We start from the raw sequence: 25815 nt of genomic DNA, 5'->3' as shown, positions 1-25815 counted from the left end.
CCGCAGGCCCCACCTAATAGACCTCCAGGCCTCTCCCTTGTCTACGCCACTGATCCCAGTCTGGGTGTCCGTCCATCCTACATATTCCACCAAGAAGCATTTCCTACCCCCTCTATATGCACTCAGGCCTTCTCAAATGGGCTGCCACGTCGGGAACCCCATGTCCTAACCCGCCCACCTCCCCTCGCCCGGCTACCTGCAGGTTCTCTCCAGTCCGCGCCCATCCACCCCCCAGTCCTGGCAGTGTCCCAGCGCTCTCTAGGGTTCCACCCGCGGCCCGGGCCTTCAAGCCTCTCTACGCAAGTTCTCGGCAGCGCCCGCTCCGAGCCATCGGAACAGCCCCTCCCCGCCCAGCGCACAGGTACCCGCTCACCCGGCCCCGCCCCTCCCTACGGCCCGCTCCGGCTCCCTCCCGCCTCCCGGCCCCCGTACCCGGTGCAGCAGCCTCTCGGGTCCGGGCGACTCCGGAACGGCCCCGGGCTACTCCCGTGGTTGCAGATGGCGGCGGGTCGGTGGTCTCAGGGTGTCCCCCAAGAGCTGGCGGCGCCGGGTAAGGGGAGAGAAGACCAGGGTAAAGAGAAGAGGGTCAAGGGGAGGGCGGTGGGGGCGGGGCGCCTGGGCCTTCGGGAAACGGCTCCGGCCAGAAACACAGGCCGAGATGAAGGTTCCCAGGTGCTTATGGTCCGGTTTCCATCCCCCAACCCCGCTGCCTGCTTCACCCCGTCCGCCCCCATCGCCCCATACGCAAATAAAAGCCCTAAAATGGAGTGCGGAATGTTTATTGAGTAAAGGGTGAGGGTGGTGGGTGGAAATGGGGCAACACAGAAATAAGCCAGACCGTGCCCGTGCTCTTTTGTCAAATCTTCCACGCAGACAACAACCGTTCACCACTTCGGAGCAGACAACCAGGGCTCAGAGAGGTTACGCCGCTTGCAAAGGCTCACACAGCACAGCTGGGCGGAAACTGGGCTCCGACTGGCTCCCAGGCAGTGGGAGGGGCAACGACTTGGTCTACACACAGCTAGAGAGGGAGGGAAGGAAGGAATGTTTCTCCCTTTAGATAGTTGGGGAAACTGAGGCACAGGGTAAGGCAGTAACCTCAGCGGAGTAAGGGAATGTGTGTGGGAGTGACGCTGTGTGGGTCAGACGTGGTGGCCCAGAGAGGGGCCGGGCAGCACAGGCCGGGTCTGGAACTTAGTGGAGGCGCACGTGCTGCGCCAGCTCCGCTGCGTCCTGGAAACGGCGTGGGCAGAGCGGGCAGGTGTGCGGTGGGCCGGCGCGGGCACGGTGCGTGGCACGGTGCCGCGACAGGTGGCTGGAACGCTTGAAGGCCTTGCCGCAGGCGCCGCACGTGAAGGGCTTGAGGTCCGAGTGCGACACGCGGTGGCTCTGCAGCCGCAGAGGGCTGGCAAAGACCCGGGCGCACTCAGGGCAGCTGTAGCCCTTGCGAGGGCCTGGCTCTCCCGGCGGTGCCTCGCGCTGTGGCGGGGCCCGGGGCTCCTCCTCCAACTGCACCGTGTACGTGTAGGGGACCCCGTTGGCGTCGATGAGCAGGTGGCGGCCCAGCCGCGGGGGTCGGGGCCCCGCCGCCGAGGAAGGAGTGGAGGAAGGACCTTCCGTCTTGGGGAAAGGGGGAGCCTTGGGGGGCGGCGGGTCCATGGTCTCCGGAGAGGAGGACCGAGGGTGGGGTGGCCGCGGCGGCAGCAGCAGCATCTGGAGCGGCAGCTGGGAGCGGCGGAGGGGAGAGAAGTTAAAATCGCCACTTCCTGGGGAGAGTGTACCAATTCTCACTGCTTGTTACCCTCTCTGTACCACTGACCTACCTTCCCTACACAAAAAGAAACTGCTTCTAGGTCAGATCGCTCTACTTGCATCAAGCAGCTTCAGGGGCTTCTACAACTAAGCTCAGCATCTCAGCGACCCGACCTGCCTTTCCTCCCGGGTCCTCCTCTCATCCCCCAGCTGGACCAGAGAGCTTCACCCAGCCACTTCCCTCCTCCTTCACCCCAAAAGCCAATCAATATCCAACTCTGTTTCCCCCTTTACATCTTCATAGCCTCTTTCATGTCACGCCAGGGCTCTTGCCTCCAGAATTTCTTTAATGGGTCGCTTCCTCTTCTTCCCAGCCCCGGCTCAGGTTGCATCCTCTCCCCCCAGGACCACCGCAGCAGCCTTTCTTTGGCCTCCAGACCCTCCTAGATCTCCATCCCTACTAGATTCCCTGGGAGGCCTCCCATCTCTGGATACGGCTGTAGCCTCTCTTAATTTCCTCTCTAGGTACATCCCCGGAGCCCCACTAACCCAATTCCCCACTTTTCACCCAGGGCTCCTCTATCCTGTTCCTACATTTAGCACCTTAAGGTTTCAACTTCCTCTCCCATTACCTAACCTGTCCTCGAAATTTCAGGTATGCCTACCGACGCCTCAACTGCCGGCCTTCTACGTAGCCCACGGCCCATGAACTTTGCCACCTGCTACATCTCCACCCAAGGGTCCCTCTCTCTCCCCAGCCCGTAGGTATAAGCCACTGACATCTCTGCTGTTCCTCTCTATACCCCTCGGGGCCTCCTCTCACTCCCCGTGACACACACCAGGGCCCCGGAGTCCCTCTCCCAAGCCCCCTTCTCCCTCTCTTCTGCATGCATCTGGCATCTTTATGTCCCCATTCCTATCCCTGCTGTACCCAGCACAGCGCCTCCACCCCACTTCTCTGCTCCGCTTCCTTCTGTAACCCCAGGGCCCCTGTGTCCCCCTTTCCGCTACGCCCCCAGGAACCCCCCGCTCCCGCACTCCCTCCTGCCTGTCCCCCGCGCCCCGGCTCCTTCCCCGCCGTGCCCCAGCCCCACCCCCAACCCCGTTATTACCAGCCCCCTCCCCCAGCCGTGCCCCAGCCCCACCCCCAACCCCGTTATCACCAGCCCCCTCCCCCAGCCCTGCCCGGCCTCACGCCGTCCCGGAGCCAGGCTCCTCCCTCCATCCCGGCCCCCGTACCCGGTGCAGTGGCCTCTCGGGTCCGGAGGAACAAGCCGAGGTCCCGAGCGGCCCGGGCTTCCCCTCGCGAGTGACGGCGGCGGCGGGACCGAGGCTTGGGGGAGCTCCGGGCCGGCGGCGCCGGGGACGCGGGCGCGGGGGGCGCGGGGGCGCGAGGGGCGGCGGCGTCCCTGGGAAAGGGCGCCGGCCGGAAACCCGCGCGCCGCAAGGAAGGTTCCGCCGCCCCAGAGCCCGCCGCTCTAACGGCCCGCTTTTTTTGAGTATCTAGGGATCGCGAGAGAGAAGAGGGGCCGAGGGCGCGGGAACCACACAGCCCGCCCCCTGCCCCCCGCTCCCTTCCCATCCCCTACGGGAACAGTTCGTTCTCTGGGACAGAGATTGATTAGTAGACGAGGCTAGGTGAGGCTGTCTTTGCCCGAAGTCCCACAAGGAACGGGCGCGCCCAATCCGTCCTCTTCCCACTGGCCGACCCGCCTGCATCCCCTTCCAAACGAGGCAGAGGGCGGGAAGAGGGAAGTTTCTGTCGGCTGGGCAAATGGGGAGACCGAGGTGCAGACAGGGCCAAAGCTTGCCAGATGCAGAGGTGGGCAAGGATGGCTCTTCCCATCGGGCAGGTGGGGAGACCGAGGGCCCGAGAGGGCCGAACCCTGACAGATGCAGAGGTGGGCAAGAGTGGCTCTTCCCATCGAGGAAGGGGGAGACTGAGGCGCAAGGAGCAGCAGCGACAGCGTCTGGGTGATGTCGGCACAAAGCGCGGTGGGCCCGACGCTCCCGCGCGCAGAGAGGAAACCGAGGTCCGGCGGCCGCGTCTTGGTGCAGGAGCGCGTTGACCAGAGCGGGGCAGGGCAGCCAGGCCAGATCCGGAACCTAGTGCGGCGGTCGGCGCCGGGCCGCGCCAGGTGGCCGCAGCGCTGGAAGGCCTGGGGCAGGCGGCGCACGCGTAAGGTTAGAACGTCGAGTGCAGCGCCGGGGGGCGCCCGCAGCTTGTCCTCCAGCTGCGCGGTGAACTAGTAGCGAATGCTGCGCGTGTCCACGAGCAGGTCGTGGCGCGGGGGGAACCAGAGGGGGGCGGCGCTGCAGCTGGGGAGGGGAGGCAGCTGGGGGCACAGAAGGGAGAGAACCGGCGTTAAGGTCGCGCCCAGACCAAGGACCCCGGCTTGGTCAGAGGTGCGTCCGAGAAAGCTGCCGAAAAGAACTTTCTAGGATGATGAAAAAGTTCTCCCATCTGCGCGTTGTCCACTGGGACAGCCACCAGCCGCGTGAGGCTATTGCTCATTAGAAATGTGGCTAGGGCTTGAGGACCTGAATTTTAAATGGTATTTCATGTCTCTTAATTTAAATCTAAATAGCCACAGGTGGCTAACCACTGCCCACTTTCCGGTACAGCTCCTAAACCACCCTCAACCAGTTGCAAACTGGAGACCCGCGGGCCAGAGAGGGCACAGTTATATTTGGTTTGGATCACAGATATGTCTTAATGTTTTACTGGGCAATATTTTAAAAGCCAGAAAATGCACACACAAATTGCCAGCTATAGAAAAAAGTCTCTAGATGGGGCAACAGTAAACTGAAACTGATAAAGCATTCTCAGAAAACCTTCAAGAAACCTCCAAGTGACCCAACAACTGTGATCTTAGGCTTCGATTAAAGATCCTCCAGAACTGTACTGTCCTAAAGGGCAGCCACTGGCCACACATAGCTCTTAAGCGTTTGGCATGTGTCCGGTCTGAACTGAGATGTGTCATAAATGCAAGACATCTAAAAGATTCTGAAGACTGAGTATGAAAAGAGTGTAAAGTATCTCATGAATGACTTTTATGTTGATACTCTGGGTATACTGACTGGGTTAAGTATGTTATTAAATTAATTTCAGCTGTTCCTCTTCACTTTTTAAAGCATGACTCACTACTGGAAACTGTTGTCCTAGAGGTTCTTCCTCTTTTGTAATTTTATGGGGTGGGGGGCAGTAGGGAGAGTGGAAACTGGTGAACTGAGAGGGTGTGCCCGGTTTAAAGGGGTAAGCACACCTTCTGTCTACACCAGGCTTCTCAGCTTTGGCACTACTGACATTTCGGGGCTGGATCATGCTTTGTGACGGGGGGCGGCCCTGTACATTGTAGGATGTGGGGTAGCATGCCCGGCCTCCACGCTTCGGATGCCAGGAGCACCGCCTCTCACCCCTCAATCTCACTCCCACCCAGCTGTGACGAGAGACTTGGCCAAATGTCCCCCAGGGGGCAACACAGATCCTGGGCTACACAGACAACTACCACAGGAATCTCCCACCCAGATCCCTTTCTTGAGTTTCAGACCCATGAAACTTGCTTTGTCCATGAGAGCCACGCCCACCCCACCCCACCCCGCCCCGCCCCACACCCAACTCCGGAAAGAATGACAAGGACCAACGTTTATTGGGCCCTTCCTATGGTGCCAGCCATCGCTAAATGCACTGGATCCTCAGAGCAGACCCAGGAGGGAGGTGCCACGCGGATGCCTATTTTATAGATGAGGAAACAGAAGCTCCGAGAGGCCACGTGATTGGGACTGAGCTCATACATCCGCTGGACAGCACGTGCTTCTAACTGACCCCTGAGTCAGAGCTCACGGCCACTGTCTGCAAGCACCTCATGCTTCTCCCCAACCCACTGCCGCCACCGCCCCAGCTCACCATGACAGCCTCCCCACCCCCCAGTTCCTTCTCTCTATGGCAACACTGCAGCAGTATAATTACGCTAACCCACAGAATCATGTCATCACCTGACCTAAAACCCTCCTTGCTGCACTTGGAATAAAACTCAGAAGCCGCCATCACCACAGTGCCGCCCAGCCTACCTGGCCCACTTCCAGGGCCTTGTGTTTGCTGTTCTGCCCTCTGGAATATTCCTCCCAGCCCCTCACAAGCACACACCCTTTCTGGCCATTCAGGTCTCAACTCGAGTAATCCTTCGTCACTGAAGCGCTGCTGGTTGTATCAGAGCTCAAGTAGGTGAGCAGGTGAGGCCCTGCTCCGTCTGGTCAGGCCATTCCCTCTGCATCTCATACTGCAGTCCGTAGGGGTCTTGCTCGTTTCTGGATTTGCTACTTTACTGCCTGCTCTTCCCGCTCTGTCCTAGGCAACATTCTACCTTCAGAACCTAGCAAAGGTCTGGGGAGAGGGTAGGGGCTCGGTTCAATGTTGGTTGAATGAATGAATGCAGTCACCCCGTCCAAAGGTAAAGCATTATCTCCCCCCACCAAAACAAAAAGCCTTGCTTCTCTCCTGGGACAGGATCATGATGAAGCCCCACAACCAGTCTGGAACCTCTAACGTCCTCATCCCGCCCCCCCACTTCTACACTCCCCAAAGCCAGAAGGCACCAAGTTCTGTCCCTCCCTCATCCTGAATGTCCCCCTCTGCTCCCCAAGCCCCAGCTCTGGCCCCTCCTTCCTGCCCAGGGCCCCTGCACCAGCCTTCTCCCTGGTATCTTGGTCCCCAGTACTGCCCCCGCCCTCCTTGACACTCTTCTCACAGCTGTCTCATATGTAACCTCTGCACAAAATCTTGTCACGGCCCCCATGACCCTCAGGACCAAGTCCCCAGGTTCCTCAGCCTGGGATTTGAAGCCCTTCGTGAGGTGGCCTAGCCAATCCACCTCATCCCAGCCCCACATGGCATCTTACGGCCCCCTAATGGGACCTAGGGAGGCGCCCCTAAGAAAGCACTCCAGCCAATAACTCACACCCGCAAAGGAAAGGCTCCCACCTCACTTGTGTTCCAGCCCTACCCCTGCAATTAAAAAAGAATCAAAGCTAACGAACGTTATCTGCACCTGTCTCAGCAGGCACCACGAGCTGCTATAAAGAAGTGATGGAGCAGTAGCTGCTACCTTCGTATTAGGTTAGTTTGCAGCTCACCTGATAAGGATGTTTCATTCTCTCCCATCTTACAGATTGGGAAACTGAGTTCCAGAATGGGATGGTGATCTATCTCAGGCTATAAATAGAGGCTGTGGCAGCGTCCGGGATTCGGCAAGAGACTCCTGCTTCCCACCCCTGGCCAGGATGGCTGGGGACCACAAGCCATTCCCTATTTCAGGATGAGGAAACTGAGGCCCAGAGAGGCAGCTTCAGGTCACACAGCAAGTAAACAGTGAGGCCAAAACCCCAGCCTCTACCTTCGGTACCAGAAACAAGAGATTCTGTGGAGCCCCTGCAGTCTCTCCACGGTCCAGGAAATTCCTTCCAGCCAAGTGGTCCAGAACGTGCTGCGCCAGCTGCCCGGCATCCTGAAAACGCCACAACACAGCGGGCACGTGTGAGCCCGACCCAACCGGAGCTGGCGTATGAAGCGATACCTCGCCGGGGCGCCTGAAGGCCTTGCCACAGACCAAGGGCCGGAGTTCTGAGTGGGAGATGCTGTAGTTCTGCGGTGCCGGCATCTCTTGAAGACCTGAAAACACTGGGGACAACTGAAGCCTTGCGGGGGGGGTGGGGGTGGGGGTTGGGCTGCAGCCAGGGGGCCTCCTCCGTGTGCACGTATAGGTAACACCATTCCCGTCACTGAGCAGGTGACGGTCCCTGAGAGGCGGGCTGAGGCCGCGGGATGGGGATGGCGGGGGTGGAGGAAGAGGAGGGGGCCGGCTTAGGGGCGGGGACCACCCTAGGGAGGGAGGGGCCCATGGCCTCCAGAGAGATTGAGGGTCAAGGTACACTTTGGGAGGCTGAGGGGAGGACAGACGGGCGATTAGATGAAGTTCTTTCTCCGGAATTCACCAGCTCCAAGCCTCTCCACCCCGCGCCCGCGAGTCTTAAGCGAGTGACCCAGCGGACGCACCGCTCGGGCCTCTCCGGTCGCCCGGAGCTCAGCGCCTACCTCCCGGCGCCGGCTCGCGGTGCGGAGGTCTCTCGGGTCCGAGCGCGGTGGGAAGCGGCTCGAGGGGCGGCCCCAGGATGTCCGCCGCGCGGGGTCATGGACTCGGAGAGCCCGGAGCCGGCTCCCGCTCCTGCCTCCGTCTCGGCCAGACGCGGCCCCAGAAATCCGCCCCGGCGGGAAACAAACACCCGCGAACAACGGTTCCGGGTGTCTGCCCGCCTCACTTCTCTGCAATAAGGGGGGGGGGAAGCCAATATAAAGTCATTGGCGACGTGGTAGATACAGAGGGAGGGAAGACAAAAGGGATGGCTTTTTGTCCGAAAAGTTGTGACTTTTCTTTAAAAGTCACTTTATCTATGGTTTCCCTGGCAGTCCAGTGGTTAAGACTTCGCCTTCCAATGGAGGGGGTGCGGGTTCGGGTTGGATCCCTGGTCTGGGAGCTAGGATCCCACATGCCCGGCAGCCAAAAAACCAAAACATAAACAACAGAAGCAATACTGTAACAAACTCAATAAAGACTTTAAAAAAAAATGTTCCACATTTTAAAAAAACAAGTCACTTTATCCTTCTGGGCTGGAGAAGGAACTAGTCGTTCTAAAATAAGAAAGACTTTCTTCAATAGGAAAGAAAATAGAACGTCTACCTACAAATAGGAACCGAAACCAGAAAGGCTAGTGATTGGTCGGCTGCTACACAGCAAAGACAAAGAGCCAGAATTATCCAGCCCGGGGGACAGCTGAGGAAACCCAGGCCTTGTGATTTAATGTGTTACATGGCAAGAAAGTGGAGTCAGCTATCATTCTCCGTGTTGGTGGTAAAACCAAGGCCAGAGAGGGGTAGTCACTGGCCCTGGGTCACACAGCTAGTCGGGGCTGGCTTGTACGATGCCAGTCCCTCCACAGGGCTGAAGTGGTGGAGGGAAGTGATATCCAGGTCTGGAGGACACCTGAACTCCTGGTGTCAGTCTCCACAGCCAGCCAGGAAGTCCTGCCCTGATGAATACACCGGGATGCATTGGGCCAACCCCTGGAAAGTGGTCATCCCCCCCCACCCCAGGTGGGTTAGCCGGTGCTGGCTGCGGTTGCTGGAGCACTTGAATGCCTTCCCACAGGGGCCACACACTTAGGGGCAGAGTTCCGAGTGCAGGACACGATGCTACCCGAGGTAAAACAGGCTCTTACAGGTTTGTAAGCACACGGGGCAGCAGTGTGATGGGAGCTGGCCCATCTCTTTCTGCATCACCCTGAGCTGCTTCCTCAAGCCACAGTAGGATGTGTGTGGTGATCAATAAGTGACCGCTTGAGCTTGGGGGCACAGGTGAGGACAAAATAGGTGACTGAGTTTGAGATGCATCCCGCGACATTTCCAGTTTTAAAGCTGAGAGGAAGAAACAAAGAAGAACCAGACAAGAACACAGATGTCTCAGCAGATTTGGCTACCATCTGGCCGCTGACAGGGAGGAGAGAATTCATCCCTAGTTTTCTAATGGGTTATTAAGGCCAGAGAGTGAACCCACCAGTCACAAAGCCCACACGGTTCAGTTAAAACCCAGGGTCCCTGCTTCTTGGGTAAGGCTAAAGGGGAAAAGGAGACCAGTAATGGCCCTGGGAGGTGAGGGCATCTTTCTTGCTACTTTCTCCTGCTTCCCCTGCCACCCACAGACTTGCAGCACACCCCAAGGCTGGAGATCACTCAGTCTTAACCAGAACAGCCCAGAAAAGGGTGTTGCCTTGTCCACTAGAGATGCCAGGGTCTAGCTCTGCAACCGTCATCTCTCAAGCTGGACGCTGGCAACTTGGGAAAGATTCCCAGCACGTGGCTCCGCAAAGGCATCAGTTTTGCGCCCATGTTAGGAGCAGACTCAGCTGCCCTAACACACCAGGACGTGCTGCGCCAGCTCCCTGGTAAGCCTGACCCGCCGGGAGCAGAAGGGACAGGTACAGGGAGCCCGGCGGATGAGCTGAGGCTGGCAAAGACTGCTGGGTCATCTGCAGGCCTTGCCACAAGTCTCCGAGATGAAGCACCAGATGACCGGATGTGAGAAGCCACAGGCCTTGAGACGGACAGCATTCTGGAAGCCCTGCAGGCACTCGGGACAGCTGGACGCTGGGCAAAACTTCCTGCTTGTCACTGGGCTTCTCCACTCGCACTGTGTATGTGTAGGTGTATTGTATGCCCGTCCACTCAGAGGCTGAAGGCCCAGAGAAAAAGGAGGAGGAGGAAGGGCCAACTTGTGGGAGGAGCACTTGACTGGGGCCGGGGAACCCACAGTTGATGAGAATAAAGTCATGGTCATCCTTTTTTTTTGGCCGCGTTGCGCAGCATTCGGGATCTTAGTTCCCTGACCAGGGATCGAACCTGCGCCCCCTGCAGTGGAAGCGCGGAGTCTTGACCACTGGACCGCCGGGGAAGTCCCAGTCACGGTCATCCTTGAATCAGAGGAGCAGCTAAAGGAAGGAAAAACTGCACTGAAGGTGCAGAAAGCTAAGCTAAGGGCTGAGATGACCAGAGGACCTCTCTGCATCCCCCAATCTTTGCTTACCTACGTCATCCTCCACCCCCTACTCCTTAAGCCCCTCATCTCTCCAAGGGGCTGGGGGACTTTGCATGGGCCTCTCTCCATGTGCCCAAACCCTAGACTTTCTTTACCACGTCTCCATGCTCCCGGGATTTGCACAGGCCTCTTGCATCTATCAATCGATTCCTATGATGTGCACTCAGAGTCGTCTTACACGCCACCAGAATCTGTGGGACCCATGCTTTACCATATTGCCCTCCGTCTCCTCTTTCAAACCCCTGGTGGGCAGGGTGTCCTTTTCCCTTGTCTCCATTCCTCCCCATCAGGGTATCACTCTTCTCTTCTAGGACCTCCCCCAAACTCCCCGAGTTTCTTTTTCTGCCCAGATCCAAGATTTCTTCCTTTCATGCTGGTCCTGCGACACCAATTAAGTGTTTCCATCCGCCCAGAAAGAAGTCTCTCACCTCCAGAGTCTGTGTTCGACCCACTCCACCACCTTCCCACCATCCCTCTCCGAAGCCCACCAAGGCCTCCCTGGTTTCTGCCTTTTCTCTGTTCCCGAGGGGTCCTCCGACACGAACCTCCTCGATCCTTCCCAATCGTCCCCGCAATGGGTCAGTCGGGTCCGGTCTTTACCACACACACACACACACACACACACACCCGGCTGCCCACCCGTCCTCGTGCTCCTGGACCCCTCCTCCAGGCATGCATGGCCTTTGCCGTCCGTGCGTTATGAGGAGAGGCCTCCCGAGAGTCTGATCCCGGGATGCAAGAGGCGAAGAGATTAAACCTTCCGCGAGCCCTAAGCGGAGCCATAGGGCTCGGACCATCCAGGAGAGGGATGGGGTTCATGAGAAAGCCTTCCGGCCGGAAACACAAACCCTCAAAGGAAGGGTTCCAAGTGCCTTCTGTTCCGCTGGCCTGAATCCCTGTCATTCATTCAACAAATATTTGTTTAGTGTCTCCCATACGCCAGCTTCCGGGGGTAAAACCATGAGCCAACCAGACCGAGGTAGTCCCTGACTTTCTCTACCTTAGAGGCAACAAATGTTATCTGTATTGCACACCTGCTGCGACAAGGAACTCTCCTAAGCCTCCTGGGGGCGACAGAGACCAAAATATTGAAATGTCTGCCCTCACCTTAGCACCTGGGAGAAGCAGGTAGGGATGACATTCAGGAGACAAACTCAACGACGGACAGGGTCCCTAAAGAATCTTACATAGCCCGAGAAGAGGACTTCAAACAAGAAGCTGTCTCAAATTCAGTCCTGGTGCTTCGCAGATGAGGCAACTGAGGCCCAGAGAGGTTACTGAGACGTTGATGGCCCCACAGCAAGGGGGTGCCAGAGCCAGGATTACATCCTAAATCCTAAAGCGGGGAGGTCTTTACACTTTCTCATCCCAATATCTTCATTTTGGACTTCCCTGGCGGTCCAGTGGTTAAGACTCCGAACTTCCACTGCACGGGGCACAGGTTCGATCCCTGGTTGGGGGACTAAGATCCCGCTTGCTGCACCGTGCAAACTAACAAACAAACAAAAAAACTCTAATATCTTCATTATGGGGAAATTGTTCTATGGCCCTCGAGAGTTACAGGATTGAAGCTAAAAGAAGTTTAGGGAAAGAGTTGCCTGAGTGTGAAACAGCCCTCAAGGCTAGCTGTAGATGCTGGCAAGGAAAAACCAGAAGGCTGGGCTTCCGAGCTCCCACCCGCACGGAGCCCGGTAAAGTCATGAAGAGCCCCTTCTTGCCTCAGTACAGACTGTCTAGAAGGATTAGGCATTCCATGCGGATTTCATGGCAAACATCAGATGTTCACGAGGCAGCTTAGAAACAGTTGGATTCCAATTCTGGTCGAGAGGCTTGTGGGATCTTAGCTCCCCGACCAGGGATTGAACCCAGGTCCAAGGCAGTGAAAGCACCGAGTCCTAACCACTGGTCCACCAGGGAAGTCCCTTCTCCAGGGAAATCTGAAAAACACTGTGTGACACCATCCCCTGCTTGGTGACTCAGTTTCCCCATCTGTCATGGAGAGGCCACCATTCTTTGTTTTTCCTTTTAATTTTATTTTTCTATATCGAGACGTAAGTTATGATGGAAGAAATTTTCATATGTTGAGGTATGGGGAAGTCCTTCTGGCTGATACATGATTTGACTTGAACTTTACGCTAACCAGAACAGCCTGTCGTATGGCCTGTCAAATGTACACTGTACAGCTGCGTTAACCATTGAAGAAAAGAACACATTTAAAATCAAAATGCGGGAGGGGGTGAACTGGGAGATTGGGATTGACATATATACACCACTATGTATAAAATAGATAACTAATGAGAACCTACTGTATAGCACAGGGAACTCTACTCAATGCTCTGTGGTGACCCAGATGGGAAGAGACTCTAAAAAAGAGTGGATATATGTATACATATGACTGATTCACTTTGCTGTACAGCAAGAAACTAACACAACATTGTAAAGCAACTGTACTCCAATAAAAATTAATTTAAAAAATAAATAAGTGAAAGGGGAAAAAAAATCAAAATGGAGTCACCATGGTTCAGGCATCCAAAATGGAGCTGGGTGGCCATTGTAGATGTGGTTTCAGACATGTTCCTGCATCACTGAGAACTTGAATCTTCCGAACTGCATCCAACTCAAGGCCACCACCAGCCACTCTCAAAACAGTATTTGCTAGTAGTGGCCAGCTGCCACCTTACAGCACATCTCAACTTGGCCTAATCCTATTTCAAGCGCTCAATACCGATGCATGGCCGGTGACTACCATACTGGACAGACAAATCTAGAGGAGGCCAACTAACAAACAGGCAGCTACAACGTAAGGTCATAAGTGCAATGACAGGGCACTCCAGGGGGCCAGAAGGGGCTCATGACCCAACTGGGGGAGGAGTATAGAATTGGCAGGTTTGGGAATTCCCTAGCTGTCCAGTGGTTAGGACTCCACGCTTCCACTGCAAGGGGCATGGGCTCATCGCTGGTCGGGGAACTAAGATCCCGCAAGTTGCGCAGTAAGGCCAAAAAAATAGAAGAAAAATAATTGGAAAGTTTTCCTGGAGGTGACATCTGAGTTCAGTCTTGGAGGACAAGAGAGTTAGCCAGGCCTTGGGAACAGTGAATGCAGTTCCAAGCAGAGTGAAAAGTAGGGGCAAAAGCCAGGACAGAAAACAGCCCAACTATTCTTCTTTCAGAGTGACTAAGCATCATGTGCCCAGCCAGGGGCGATGCTGACTGGAGACAACAAGGACCAGACTGAAGAACGTGGAGTTTGTGCTGCAGGCATCACAGGAGAGTCTGCAGCTAGTCAGGGAACTATCATGTGAGGGCGTCACAGGGATTCCGGTGGAACTGGCAGCCTGAAGGGGTGCCTCACCCAGCCTGGGAGCCCGAGGTAGGCAGGAGTCAGAGGTTGCTTTCTGGAGGAAATAAGGCCTGAAAAAATGGCCAGGATCCCCCAGGAAAGGTTACTCTGGGCAGCAAGACCAGCCTAAGACCTGGCGCCTGGAGAAATGAAAGTGTGAGTGTTTCAATGGGGGTGAGACACCCGTTGTGTCTCTCAAATGATGAGAGAAGAGGCTGGAGAGCTTGGCGGGCACTACAACATGCAAGGCTTCCAACTCCAGGCAGAGGCGTTGGGATTTCTGTCTTGCGGTAAGCCCTCTTGCCGTGGAAGGATTTTGAGCTGGGAAAGAACAAGATTAGTTCCAAATTTTTGAAAGGTCTGTTTGCTTATGTTGGCGGGCTAGAGAGTGGAAGCTGGGGGACTATGGAACAGTCTGGTGCTGAAATCTACATGAGAAAGAACGAGGTTTGAGCTACGGAAGGGGCGGTGCGGATTGAGAAATCCCTCCAAAATCTTGGTGTTAAGGCTCAAATGCCTGATTTTAATGCTCTCAAGAATTTCAGAGCTGCAGAAAGGAGGCAACATGCGAAAATAATACTAGCATTACTTCCCACGTGTTACATACTGTCCGTGCAAAGACATTATTATGCTAGGTACCTTCATACGTGATTTTATTTAATTTCTCTAAGAGGTTAATCCGTTCAGTTTTCAGTGAGAAAACTGAGGCGCAGAGAGGCAGTTCATTGCTCAAGGGCACGGTGGTAGCGACTAAGCGAGACGCGGAGGCCCGACACCCCACACCACGCGCCAAAACCCCCAACCCTCGACCAGAGGATCTTTCCTTTTGCATCTTTAGTTCCCACCTTCGGAGGCCAATTCCCCTCCACACACCTCCCTCCGTTTCCTCCCCCAGGCCCCGCCCACCGTGGCCCTTCTAGCCCCGGCCAGCCTCTCTATGGTTTCCCCCCCACCCACCCCTCTACCCACACGCTGCCTCTCGTTTGCCTCCCACCCTGGCCCCTCTATCCACCGCCAACTTCTCTATGGTCCCCCTTCTCCCTAGTTGTCTACTCATCTGCTCCTCCTCTAAACTCCACCATATCGGCCATCAGCGCCCCCACCCCGCGCCCATCAGATCCGTCCTCTGAGCTGCCTCTCTGGTCAGGCCGAGCGGAAACGGCTGTCAATGGGGAAGAGCTTTTAGGGAAGGCCCTGCAAAGGAGGGACCCCGCACTTCTAAGGGGTGACCCTGCGCTAAAGCGGCCCATTTCAGGCCCTCTGCGAAAATGCTCTGGCTGGAAACACGAGGCCCAGAGAGGAAGGATCCAATATGCGCTTGGGCCCACCTCTAATAAGTGGGATCCCAAAAGGATCACTCTCTATAGGAGTTTCCTGTCTCTCCTTTCATTTTTGTTCCGACAGTGTCAGAGACAGACAAGGAAATCGGGAAATGCCCACCTCCTTACACAGACTGCGGAAAATGAGTCCAAGAATGGGGAAGCAACTGGCTCAAAACTAGTCAACCAGGAACCAAATGGGAATCAAGCCAGGGTCTCCTGGTTCCCAGTTCCCAGAACCTCAGTGGTTTTTCTGTTTTAAAATAGGTGAAGTAGATAGTAACAGCAAGGCTCCTGAAAGAGGCATGCAGGACCATCACATCCAGGTTTCAGTCTGATTCCCAACCCGATCTACAAGGATTCTCCTTAACACATAGCAAAGCAGATGTAATTCTTTCCTTCAAAAGTAATTAAGCATAACTGCAGAGGTGGATTCACCATGAAGCTAATGAACCTTAAGCTTCCAAGGCTTCTCACTTGCACAAGGCTTTCCCTGGGTAGTGAGTGTTGACAATTCAAAGAGTACTTAAGATTAGTCACTGCTTAAAAAAAACACAAAAAACTTGCACCTAAATGTCCAGCGACAGATGAATGGCTAAAGAAGATGGGCCATGTATATACAACGGAATATTACTCAGCCATAAAAAAGAATGAAATAATGCCATTTGCAGCAACATAGATGGACCTAGAGATTATCATATTAAATGAAGTCAGTTAGACAGAGAAAGACAAATATCATATATCACTTATATGTGGAATCTAAAATATGATACATATGAACTTATATACAAAACAGAAAAAGACCCCACAGACATAGAAAACAAGCTTATGGTTACCAAAGAGGAAAGGTGTGGTGGGGAGGGATAAATTAGGAGCTTGGGATCAACATATACACACTACTATATATAAAATAGATAACCAACAAGGACCTACTGTATAGCACAGGGAACTCTACTCAATATTGTGTAATAACCTATAAGGGAAAAGAATCTGAAAAAGAATACATATATATATCTCTCCAAATCACTGTGCTGTACAACTGAAACTAACACAACATTGTAAATCAATTATGCTTCAACTTAAACAGTTTTTTAAAGGTTAAATAATATATTAAAAATAAACTTGCAACACTCTGCAACCTTAAATTCACAGGTGAAGGAAACTTGCTTAGAATTTTCCCAAACTTGACAACAATACTAAAATAACTGTGAATCTGAAATTAAAGTTTCTTAAGTTAATAGTAAAGAAATGTTTTGATCAATCACATTATAGGATAGATCAGATAATTTTTCTATTCTCTCTACAGAAAATGATATTATAATATTGTTGTCATATAAAAAGCCAATCAAAGAAAATAGAAGGAAAGCATTATAGAGCTGAGTCAGGTAGTAAACTAATTAAAATGCTATCTATACGATACGTGCTTTTCAATTTTGGGGGTTGTGCGTGGTAATTGTCACCTTTTGAATTTTGTAATTGGCTGCAACTTATTTTCTCATGCTAAATAAATGTTCTCTTGTATACCTTTTTTTTGTATTTTAAAGTTTGTATTTCTAAGCTGTACAAGCTTCACACCCTACAAAACCTAGATCTGACTCTGCTCTGACACTCAGTGTGTTCTCAATAAACACCAGTGGGACTTCCCTGGTGGCACAGTGGTTAAGAATCTGCCTGCCAATTCAGGGGACATGGGTTCGAGCCCTGGTCCAGGAAGATTCCACATGTCGTGGAGCAACTAAGCCCGTGCGCCACAACTACTGAGCCTGCGAGCCACAACTACTGAAGCCCGCATGCCTAGAGCCTGTGCTCCACAACAAGAGAAGCCACTGCAATGAGAAGCCTGCGCACCTCAACAAAGAATAGCCCCCGCTGGCCACAACAAAGATCGTGCACAGCAACAGAGACTCAACACAGCCAAAAAAATCAATCAATCAATTAATTAATTTTTTTAAAAAAGAAATGTTTATTGAATGAGTGAACACATATACCATTTTAAAATAAATAAATAAACACACACTAGTTATTATTGTCAGTATTATTGTAATCTGCAGACCCAATAGGAAGGCTTGAGGATGATCACAATTTAAGGATGACTGTTGGCTTAGGACTTCAGACAGCCATAGTCACCATCTTCTTATTCATCCACACACTTATGTATTGATTCATTAATTCAGTACATGGCTACTGAATACCTGTATTCAGTACTGAATGCCCAGACACGAGTGTGGGTGCTGGAGACGCAACAGGAAATTATACAGACGTGGTCTCTGCCTTCAGGGAGCTTACAGTCTGATAAGAATTGTCCATGGGATTGATTTGACGTTTTCAAAAATCAGATTTAAAAAATCGTCTATAAGCTCTCTCCACCCCACATTTTATTATGAAAATTTTCTTTTTCTTTCTTAATCTTTTGGCCACACCACACAGCATGTGGGATCTTAGTTCCCTGACCAGGGAATTGAACCCCGGGCCCCCTGCATTGGCAGTGCGGAGTCTTAACTGCTGGACCACCAGGGAAGTCTCAGAAGTTTTCAACCACAGAGAAAAGTTGAAAGAATCGCATAGTGAACATGCATACACCTATTATATAGGCTTATAACTTTTAAATATCACTTAGAGGTTGATCCTAAAAGATCATCATGTTCAGCTGATTCTTTTTATTTTTTTAAGATTTAATTTTATTTATTTTTTGGCTGCACTAGGTCTTCATTGCTGTGCATAGGCTTTTCTCTAGTTGCGGCGAGCGGGGGCTTCTCTTGTTGCGGAGCACAGGCTCTAGGCGCACAGCTTCAGTAGTTGTGGTGCGCAGGCTCAGTAGTTGTGGCTCACGGGCTCTAGAGCACAGGCTCAGTAGTTGTGGTGCACAGGCTCAGTAGTTGTGGCTCGCAGGCTCAGTAGTTGTGGCACATGGGCTCAGTAGTTGTGGCACATGGGCTCAGTAGCTGTGGCGCACAGGCTCAGTAGTTGTGGCATGTGGGCTCAGTAGTTGTGGAGCGTGGGCTCAGTAGTTGTGGCGCGCGGGCTCTAGAGCACAGGCTCAGTAGTTGTGGTGCACGAGCTTAGTTGCTCCGCGGCATGTGGGATCTTCCCGGACCAGGGCTCAAACCCACGTCCCCTGCATTGGCAGGCGGATTCTTATCCACTGTGCCACCAGCGAAGCCCCTCAGCTGATTCTTTTTTTCAATACAGCTTTACTGAGATCTAACTCACATGCCATATAATTCAGCCATTTAAAGTGTACAATTCGTCGCAGGTATGTGCAGGGTCCCCACAGTCAACCTTAGAACGTTGCGTCCCCTCGGAAGGAAACCCTGTGCCCTTCAGCTGTCACTTTCTTACTCCCTCAATTCCACTCCGGCTCCCACTGCTTATCTAAGGAGCCGCTTATCTACTTTCTGTCTCTATAGATTTCCCTGTTCTGGACACCTCATATGAATGGGATAATAAACTGTGATCATTTGTGTCAGCTTCACTCACTATTTAAAAAAATTGAAGCACAGTTGATTTACAATGTTATGCCAGTTTCAGGTGTATAGCATGGTGATTCAGGATTTTTACAGATTATACTCCATTAAGTTATTACACAATAATGGCTATATTTTCCTGTGCTGTACAATATATCCTTGTTGCTTATCTATTTTATAAATAGTTTGTATCTCTTAATCCCACACCCTTATCTTGCCCCTCTCTTAATAAACTTAAAAGCTTTTACACAGCAAAGGAAACCATCAACAAAACAAAAAGACAACCTATAGAATGGGAGAAAATATTTGCAAATGATTTGGCCAACAGGCATTAATATCCAAAATATATAAACAGCTTATACAACTCAATATCAAAAAACTAAACAACCCAATCAGAAAATGGGCAGAAGACCTGAATAGACATTTTTCCAAAGAAGACGTACAGATGGATAACAGGCACATGAAAAGATGTTCAACATGGCTAATTATTAGAGAAATGCAAATCAAAATGATGAGATATCATCTCCCACCTGTCAGAATGGCTATCACCAAAAAAATCTACAAATAACAAATGATGAGTATGGTAATAATGGTGGAGAAAAAGGAAACGTTCTACATTGTTGGTGGGAATGTAAACTGGTGCAGTCACTATGGAAAACAGTACCAAGGTTCTTCATAAAACTAAAAATAGAACTACCATATGATCCAGCAATTCCACTATTGGATATATATCCAGAAAATAAACAAAAGCACTAATTCTAAAAGATACATGCACCCTAATGTTCATAGCAACACTATTTACAATAGCCAAGACATGGAAGCAACCTAAGCATCCATCAACAGACAAAAGGATAAAGAAGATGTGGTATATATATGTACAATGGAATACTACTCAGCCATAAAAAAATGAAATTCTGTCATTTGCAGAAACATGGCTGGACCTAGAGAATATTATGCTTAGTGAAATAAGTCAGAGAAAGACAAATGCTGTATGATATCACTTATATGTGGAATATAAAAAATAAAACAAATGAATGTGTATAGCAAAACACAAACAGACTCAGAGATATAGAAAACAAGCTAGTGTTTACCAGTGGGGAAAGGGAAGGGGGGAGGGGCTTCTTCACTGATCATAATACTTTCAAGGTTCATCCATGTTGTAGCATGTATCAGTACTTCATTCCTTTTTGTGGCCAAATAATATTTCATTTTATGGATATATACCACATTTTGTTTATCCATTCCTCAGTTGATGACATTTGGGTTGGTAAGAACAATGCTGCTATAAGCATTTGTTTACAAGGTTTTGTGTGGACATATATTTTCATGTCTCTTGGGTACACACCTATGAGTGGAATTGCTAGGTCATATGGTAACTCTATCAGTCAATTCATTTCAAAGACAGGAGATCCAAGTCCAGAGAGGAGAGATGACGTGCTCAAGGCAGGGACAGAAAGAAGTAAGGCTAACACCCACCCCATCCCCCATCTTCTGATTCCAAGTTCAAGACCCTTACTGCCATTTTTTTAGTGGTTCCATGTAGCCAGACTTGTAGCCTCAGGTCTTGCAACAGACTGTTAGTGTAGTGCCAGCCCCTGAGGGTAACAGACAAGAGGGGAAAAGGCAAGGAATCCACATTTACTGAGCACCATCTGGTTCCCAGAATTACGCTAGACTGTAGCACTCTCAAAGTGAGAAAGGACATCACTTGCCCAAAATTGTATAGCAAGTGGATAGACGGATCTGGATCCAGGTGCATCTGACTTCAAAGCTTATGGCCATTCCACTGAACTATGCCCTCCTCTTCAAATATTTCATATTCTCAGTATTAATATTCCCAATATCTCAATCTCCTATATCCATTAATTCAGTTATTCATTCACTCATCTGTTCATTCATTCACCAAACATTCACTGAGGTATTTATATGCCTCCTCTCTGTGGATGCAGAGATGAAACTGACTCTGCCCCCAAAGAAGGGAGAACAGAGGATGAGTTTCATGCGCTAAACCCTGTGCCGTGAATGATCTCATTTAATAAAGAGAATCTCAGTGGAATACCATTTCACACAAGTCAGGCTGGCAAAAATTTAAGTTTGACAAGTATTGTTAAAGATGTCAAGTAAGGGGATTGCCCATTCATTGGTGGTGGATGTGTAAATTGGTAACAATTGTAGCTAATACATGGTGCCTACTTTGTGTCATAAAACACTTCACGTATAATGACTCATTTCATCCTCATAGCACCTAACACTTAACTGTGTTGAGTAAATACTATTATAATTTTTGTTCTGCAGATGAGGCAAAGAAGAAGGCTGACTTTCTATTAGACACAGCAGGTACATACAATGCCTAAGGCCCAGTACACTCTTAGGAGCCCAGGAAAAACATTTTAATTTTGAAATCAGAAGAAAAAAGAATATAATCCAGCCTAGCTTATGTTTGTCTTTATACCAACACAGATATAACATACAAGTTTAAATATACTTTTTGGAATGATGGAGCCCACAAAGGCACAAATGCCAGGGCCCAGGAAAGCACTGGAGACCGTGAGTGGTTAAAGAACTTACCCAAGAGGGACTTCCCTGGTGGCACAGTGGTTAAGAATCCACCTGCCAACGCAGGGGACACGGGTTTGATCCCTGGTCCGGGAAGATCCCACATGCTGCGGAGCAACTAAGCCTGTGCGCCACAACTACTGAGCTTATGCTCTAGAATCCAAGAGCCACAACTACTGAGCCCATGTGCCACAACTACTGAAGCCTGCACGCCTAGAGCCCGTGCTCCGCAACAAGAGAAGCCACTGCAATGAGAAGCCTGCGCATCGCAACGAACAGTAGCCCCCACTCGATGCAACTAGGGAAAGCCCGTGCGCAGCAACAAAGACCCAACGCAGTGCTCGCTTCGGCAGCACATATACTAAAATTGGAATGATACAGAGAAGATTAGCATGGCCCCTGCACAAGGATGACACGCAAATTCGTGAAGCGTTCCATATTTTTGGAAAACATGGGCAGAACACTCTATGACATAAATCACAGCAAGATCCTTTTTGACCCACCTCCTAGAGAAATGGAAATAAAAACAAAAATAAACAAATGGGACCTAATGAAACTTCAAAGCTTTTGCACAGCAAAAGAAACCATAAACAAGACAAAAAGACAACCCTCAGAATGGGAGAAAATATTTGCAAATGAAGCAACTGACAAAGGATTAATCTCCAAAATTTACAAGCAGCTCATGCAGCTCAATACCAAAAAAACAAACAACCCTATCCAAAAATGGGCAGAAGACCTAAATAGACATTTCTCCAAAGAAGATATACGGATTGCCAACAAACACATGAAAGAATGCTCAACATCATTAATCATTAGAGAAATGCAAATCAAAACTACAATGAGATATCATCTCACACCAGTCAAAATGGCCATCATCAAAAAAATCTACAAACAATAAATGCTGGAGAGGGTGTGGAGGAAAGGGAAACTCTTGCACTGTTGGTGGGAATGTAAATTGATACAGCCACTATGGAGAACAGTATGGAGGTTCCTTAAAAAACTAAAAATAGAATTACCATACGACCCAGCAATCCCACTACTGGGCATATACCCTGAGAAAACCATAATTCAAAAAGAGTCATGTACCAAAATGTTCATTGCAGCACTACTTACAATAGCCAGGACATGGAAGCAACCTAAGTGTCCATCATCGGATGAATGGATAAAGAAGATGTGGCACATATATACAATGGAATATTACTCAGCCATAAAAAGAGACGAAATTTAGTTATTTGTAGTGAGGTGGATGGACCTAGAGTCTGTCACACAGAGTGAAGTAGATCAGAAAGAGAAAAACAAATACCATATGCTAACACATATATATGGAATCTAAAAAAAAAAAAAAGGTCATGAAGAACCTAGGGGCAGGACAGGAATAAAGATGCAGACCTAATAGAGAATGGAATTGAGGACATGGGGAGGGGGAAGGGTAAGCTGTGACAAAGTGAGAGAGTGGCATTGACATATATACACTACCAAACGTAAAATAGATAGCTAGTGGGAAGCAGCCGCATAGCACAGGGAGATCAGCTCGGTGCTTTGTGACCACCTAGAGGGGTGGGATAGGGAGGGTGGGAAGGAGGGAGATGCAAGAGGGAAGAGATATGGAGGTATATGTATATGTATACCTGATTCACTTTGTTATAAAGCAGAAACTAACACACCATAGTAAAGCAATTATACTCCAATAAAGATGTTAAAAAAAAAAAGACCCAATGCAGCCAATAAATAAATAAATAAATAAATGTTCCTTTAAAAAAAAAAAAAAAAGAACTTACCCAAGATTTCCCAGCTAGTAGGTGGTGGAGATATTATGATGAGCAGTTGGGTGATATCTACCAAATTGAAGATGGAAGTTGAAGATGTTCCTGTTCTTTGATGCAGCAACTCAACTCTCAGGTATATAACTTAGAGAAAACTCCCATCTGGGTTCAAGGAGATGTAAGCAAGAATGTTCATGGCAGTATCATTTGTAATAATCAAAAACTGGCCACATTCAGGTACCACCTCACACTGGTCAGAATGACCATCATTAAAAATCTACAAATAAGGACTTCCCTGGTGGCACAGTGGTTAAGAACCCTCCTGCCAATGCAGGGGACACGGGATCGAGCCCTGGTCCGGGAAGATCCCACATGCCGCGGAGCAACTAAGCTCGTGTGCCACAACTACTTAGCCCCCATGTCACAACTACTGAAGCCCACGCACCTAGAGCCCATGCTCCGCAATAAGAGAAGCTACCACAGTGAGAAGCCCGTGCACCGCAACGAAGACTAGCCCCCACTCACCTCAACTAGAGAAAGCCCATGTGCAGCAATGAAGAGCCAACACAGCCAAAAATAAGTAAATAAGTAAATTTTTAAAAATCTACAAATAACAAATGCTGAAGAAGGTGTGGAGAGAAGGGGACCCTCCTACACTATTGGTGGGAATGTAAATTGGTGCAGCCACTATGGAGAACAGTATGGAGGATCCTCAAAACACTAAAAATAGAATTACCATATGATCCAGCAATCCCACTCCTGGGCATATATCCAGAGAAAACTCAAATTCGAAAAGATGTATGCACCCCTATGTTCATAGCAGCACTATTTACAATAGTCAAGATGTGGAAGCAACCTAAACGTCCATCGACAGATGATGGGATTAAGAAGTTGTGAGAGGGCTTTCCTGGTGGCACAGTGGTTGAGGATCTGCCTGCTAATGCAGGGGACACGGGTTCGAGCCCTAGTCTGGGAAGATCCCACATGCCACAGAGCAACTACGCCCGTGAGCCACAACTACTGAGACTGCGCGTCTGGAGCCTGTGCTCCGCAACAAGAGAGGCTGCGATAGTGAGAGGCCCGCGCACCACGATGAAGAGTGGCCCCCGCTTGCCACAACTAGAGAAAGCCCTCGCACAGAAACGAAGACCCAACACAGCCAAAAATTAATTAATTAATTAATTAATTTTTTTAAAAAAAGAAAACTTAAAAAAAAAAGTTGTGAGATATATATATTTCATTCTTTTTTATGGCTGAGTAGTATTCCATCACATATATATCCATCATATATCCATCATATATTCCATCATGTATCTATGATGCAATACTGTTCAGCCATAAAAAAGAATGAAATAATGCCATTTGCAGCAACATGGATGGACCTAGAGATGATCATATTAAGTGAAGTAAGTCAGAGAAACACAAACATTATACAGTATCACTTACGTGAGGAATCTTAAAAATAGTACAAATGAACTTATTTACAAAAGAGGAACAGACTCACAGACATAGAAAACAAACTTCTGGTTACCATAGAGGAAAGGGAGGAGGGATAACTTGGGAGTATGGGGTCAGCAGATGCACAGTACTATAGATAAAATAGATAACCGGCAGTGCGCTGGCCACGCATGTGTCTCTCGCTTCCACGGCGCTTGGATGGAACAGACCCAGGGGCGCCCCTTCCTCCAGACTCTGACCACCCTCCAAGCTCCTCTCCAGTCACAACCTTGGAATCACCCACCCAGCTCTCCTCGGCCTCCGGGACCAGCCCACACCATTTTCTGAGCTTAGCTCCGTACTGCCGACCAAGCATGAGCTCCCACATTCGTCACCATTACTCCGCCGGGTGGAGGCCGCCGTCACCCGCCTGGTACCAAGCATCTGCCGCTCTCCCACACCTACCCGTCTCCGCGCTTCTCTTTCCACCCGACGCAGCGGCTCGCGAGGGCGTGAGACAGCGTTCCGCGAACTGGCCGAGGAGAAGCCGGAGGGCCCGAGCTCACCGGGAAAGGCAGAAGCAGCGCGGTGGCCGCGCCCGCCTCCAGGACGTGCCGAAGCCGTCCCAGCAGCCGTGGGTGAAGCCCAGGACGCCACGGAAGCCGCCCGGCGGACGGAGAAGAACCCGCACCAGGCCCTGCGGCTCCGCAGGCCCGGGCTTCTCCCCGCGCAGACCCCACCTCTGGACTTCCTGGAAGAGCAGGTGAAACTCATCCAGGAGATGGGCGACCACCTGCCCAACCTCCGCAGGCTGCCCGGCCCCCAGGCTGCGCTGGGCGAGCGTCTCTCCCAAAGGCTCCGCCTCAAGCACCACTAGGAGCCCCCGGAGCCCAGCGGGCTGTGAGGAGCCCCTCTGGGGTCAGGGCTCCTCCCTGAAGCCTCTCTCTGCAGCCGCTGGGCAGCTTGTTAACCACCCTGGAGCCCTCTCCAAGCCTTGGGCCAAAGGGAAACAGGAAAGATCTCTGCAGCGAAAAAAAAAAAAAAAAGAATCGGAGCCCAAACTGGGCTGTTCCTAGGCCCCGCCCTGCGACCTCAACTTTCTGTCCTGGCACGAGTGTCACTCTCTGTCTTTGGGTTTGGCCCGAGGCGAGGCAGAGTGCGTGGGGTCTGCTGAGACCCAGATGTGGTCTGGAAGGTCCCAGAGCCTGCTGTCTCCTGGGCCCCATCCTGCAGGGAGAGCAGCGTGAGGCCCTGGGGGGCTGTTCCTCTTTCTGAGCGGCTGCTAGGAAGGGACCGGTAACGTGCAACACAGAGCCCGCACCTTGTCACCCCCCGTGCATCTGTCTGTCCTGCTGCCTCTGTGGACTCTGTAAGACACCAGCACGGCTGGGGACCATGGGAGGCACAGCCACGACCCCGACCCTCACTGCCCTTCTCTGCCTCGGTGGGCTTTGGGGAAGGGAGGGGGGAAGGGGCCCCTCTCCTCCCAGGTCTGAAGCTGAGAGACCCCAGGTCTAAGAAGGCTCAGCGGGGGCAGAA

The 25815-nt window shown here is 51.0% G+C and overlaps 2 protein-coding genes and 1 non-coding gene across 13 annotated transcripts in view; 1 reads left to right on the top strand and 2 right to left on the bottom strand.

The window, feature by feature from the left end:
• The window catches only part of CCDC106 (coiled-coil domain containing 106), a 31675-nt gene extending 6914 nt beyond the window's left edge, over positions 1-24761 (bottom strand). Inside the window, exon 1 of the mRNA XM_007175484.3 lies at positions 24742-24761. The gene's annotated coding sequence lies outside the window, so the exon portion shown is untranslated. The remainder of the gene's footprint in view (positions 1-24741) is intronic.
• Positions 764-25242, bottom strand: ZNF580 (zinc finger protein 580). 11 transcript variants are annotated; one of them, XM_057534502.1, is made up of 4 exons: positions 7146-7261; positions 5900-6136; positions 2992-4088; positions 764-1725 (listed from the first exon to the last, which is right to left on the bottom strand). In XM_057534502.1, the coding sequence occupies exon 4, from the start codon at positions 1711-1713 to the stop codon at positions 1195-1197; it is 519 nt and encodes a 172-aa protein (XP_057390485.1). In that variant the 5' UTR covers positions 1714-1725; positions 2992-4088; positions 5900-6136; positions 7146-7261; the 3' UTR covers positions 764-1194. The 11 variants fall into 11 exon arrangements, with proteins under 11 accessions (XP_057390485.1, XP_057390478.1, XP_057390484.1 ...); XM_057534506.1 differs by lacking the exons at positions 764-1725; positions 5900-6136 and adding exons at positions 7844-8071; positions 11037-11153 and having other exon boundaries at positions 7146-7256; XM_057534495.1 differs by lacking the exons at positions 2992-4088; positions 5900-6136 and adding an exon at positions 7844-8014 and having other exon boundaries at positions 7146-7256.
• Positions 21414-21520, top strand: LOC114238754 (U6 spliceosomal RNA). Its single transcript, XR_003624039.1, has one exon. It is a non-coding gene; the product is annotated as a U6 spliceosomal RNA (small nuclear RNA).
• Positions 25243-25815: the final 573 nt, after the last annotated feature.

Source organism: Balaenoptera acutorostrata, chromosome 19 (genome assembly GCF_949987535.1).
Source record: "Balaenoptera acutorostrata chromosome 19, mBalAcu1.1, whole genome shotgun sequence".
NCBI lineage: Eukaryota > Metazoa > Chordata > Mammalia > Artiodactyla > Balaenopteridae > Balaenoptera > Balaenoptera acutorostrata.
This window is presented reverse-complemented; position numbering and strand designations above follow the sequence as displayed.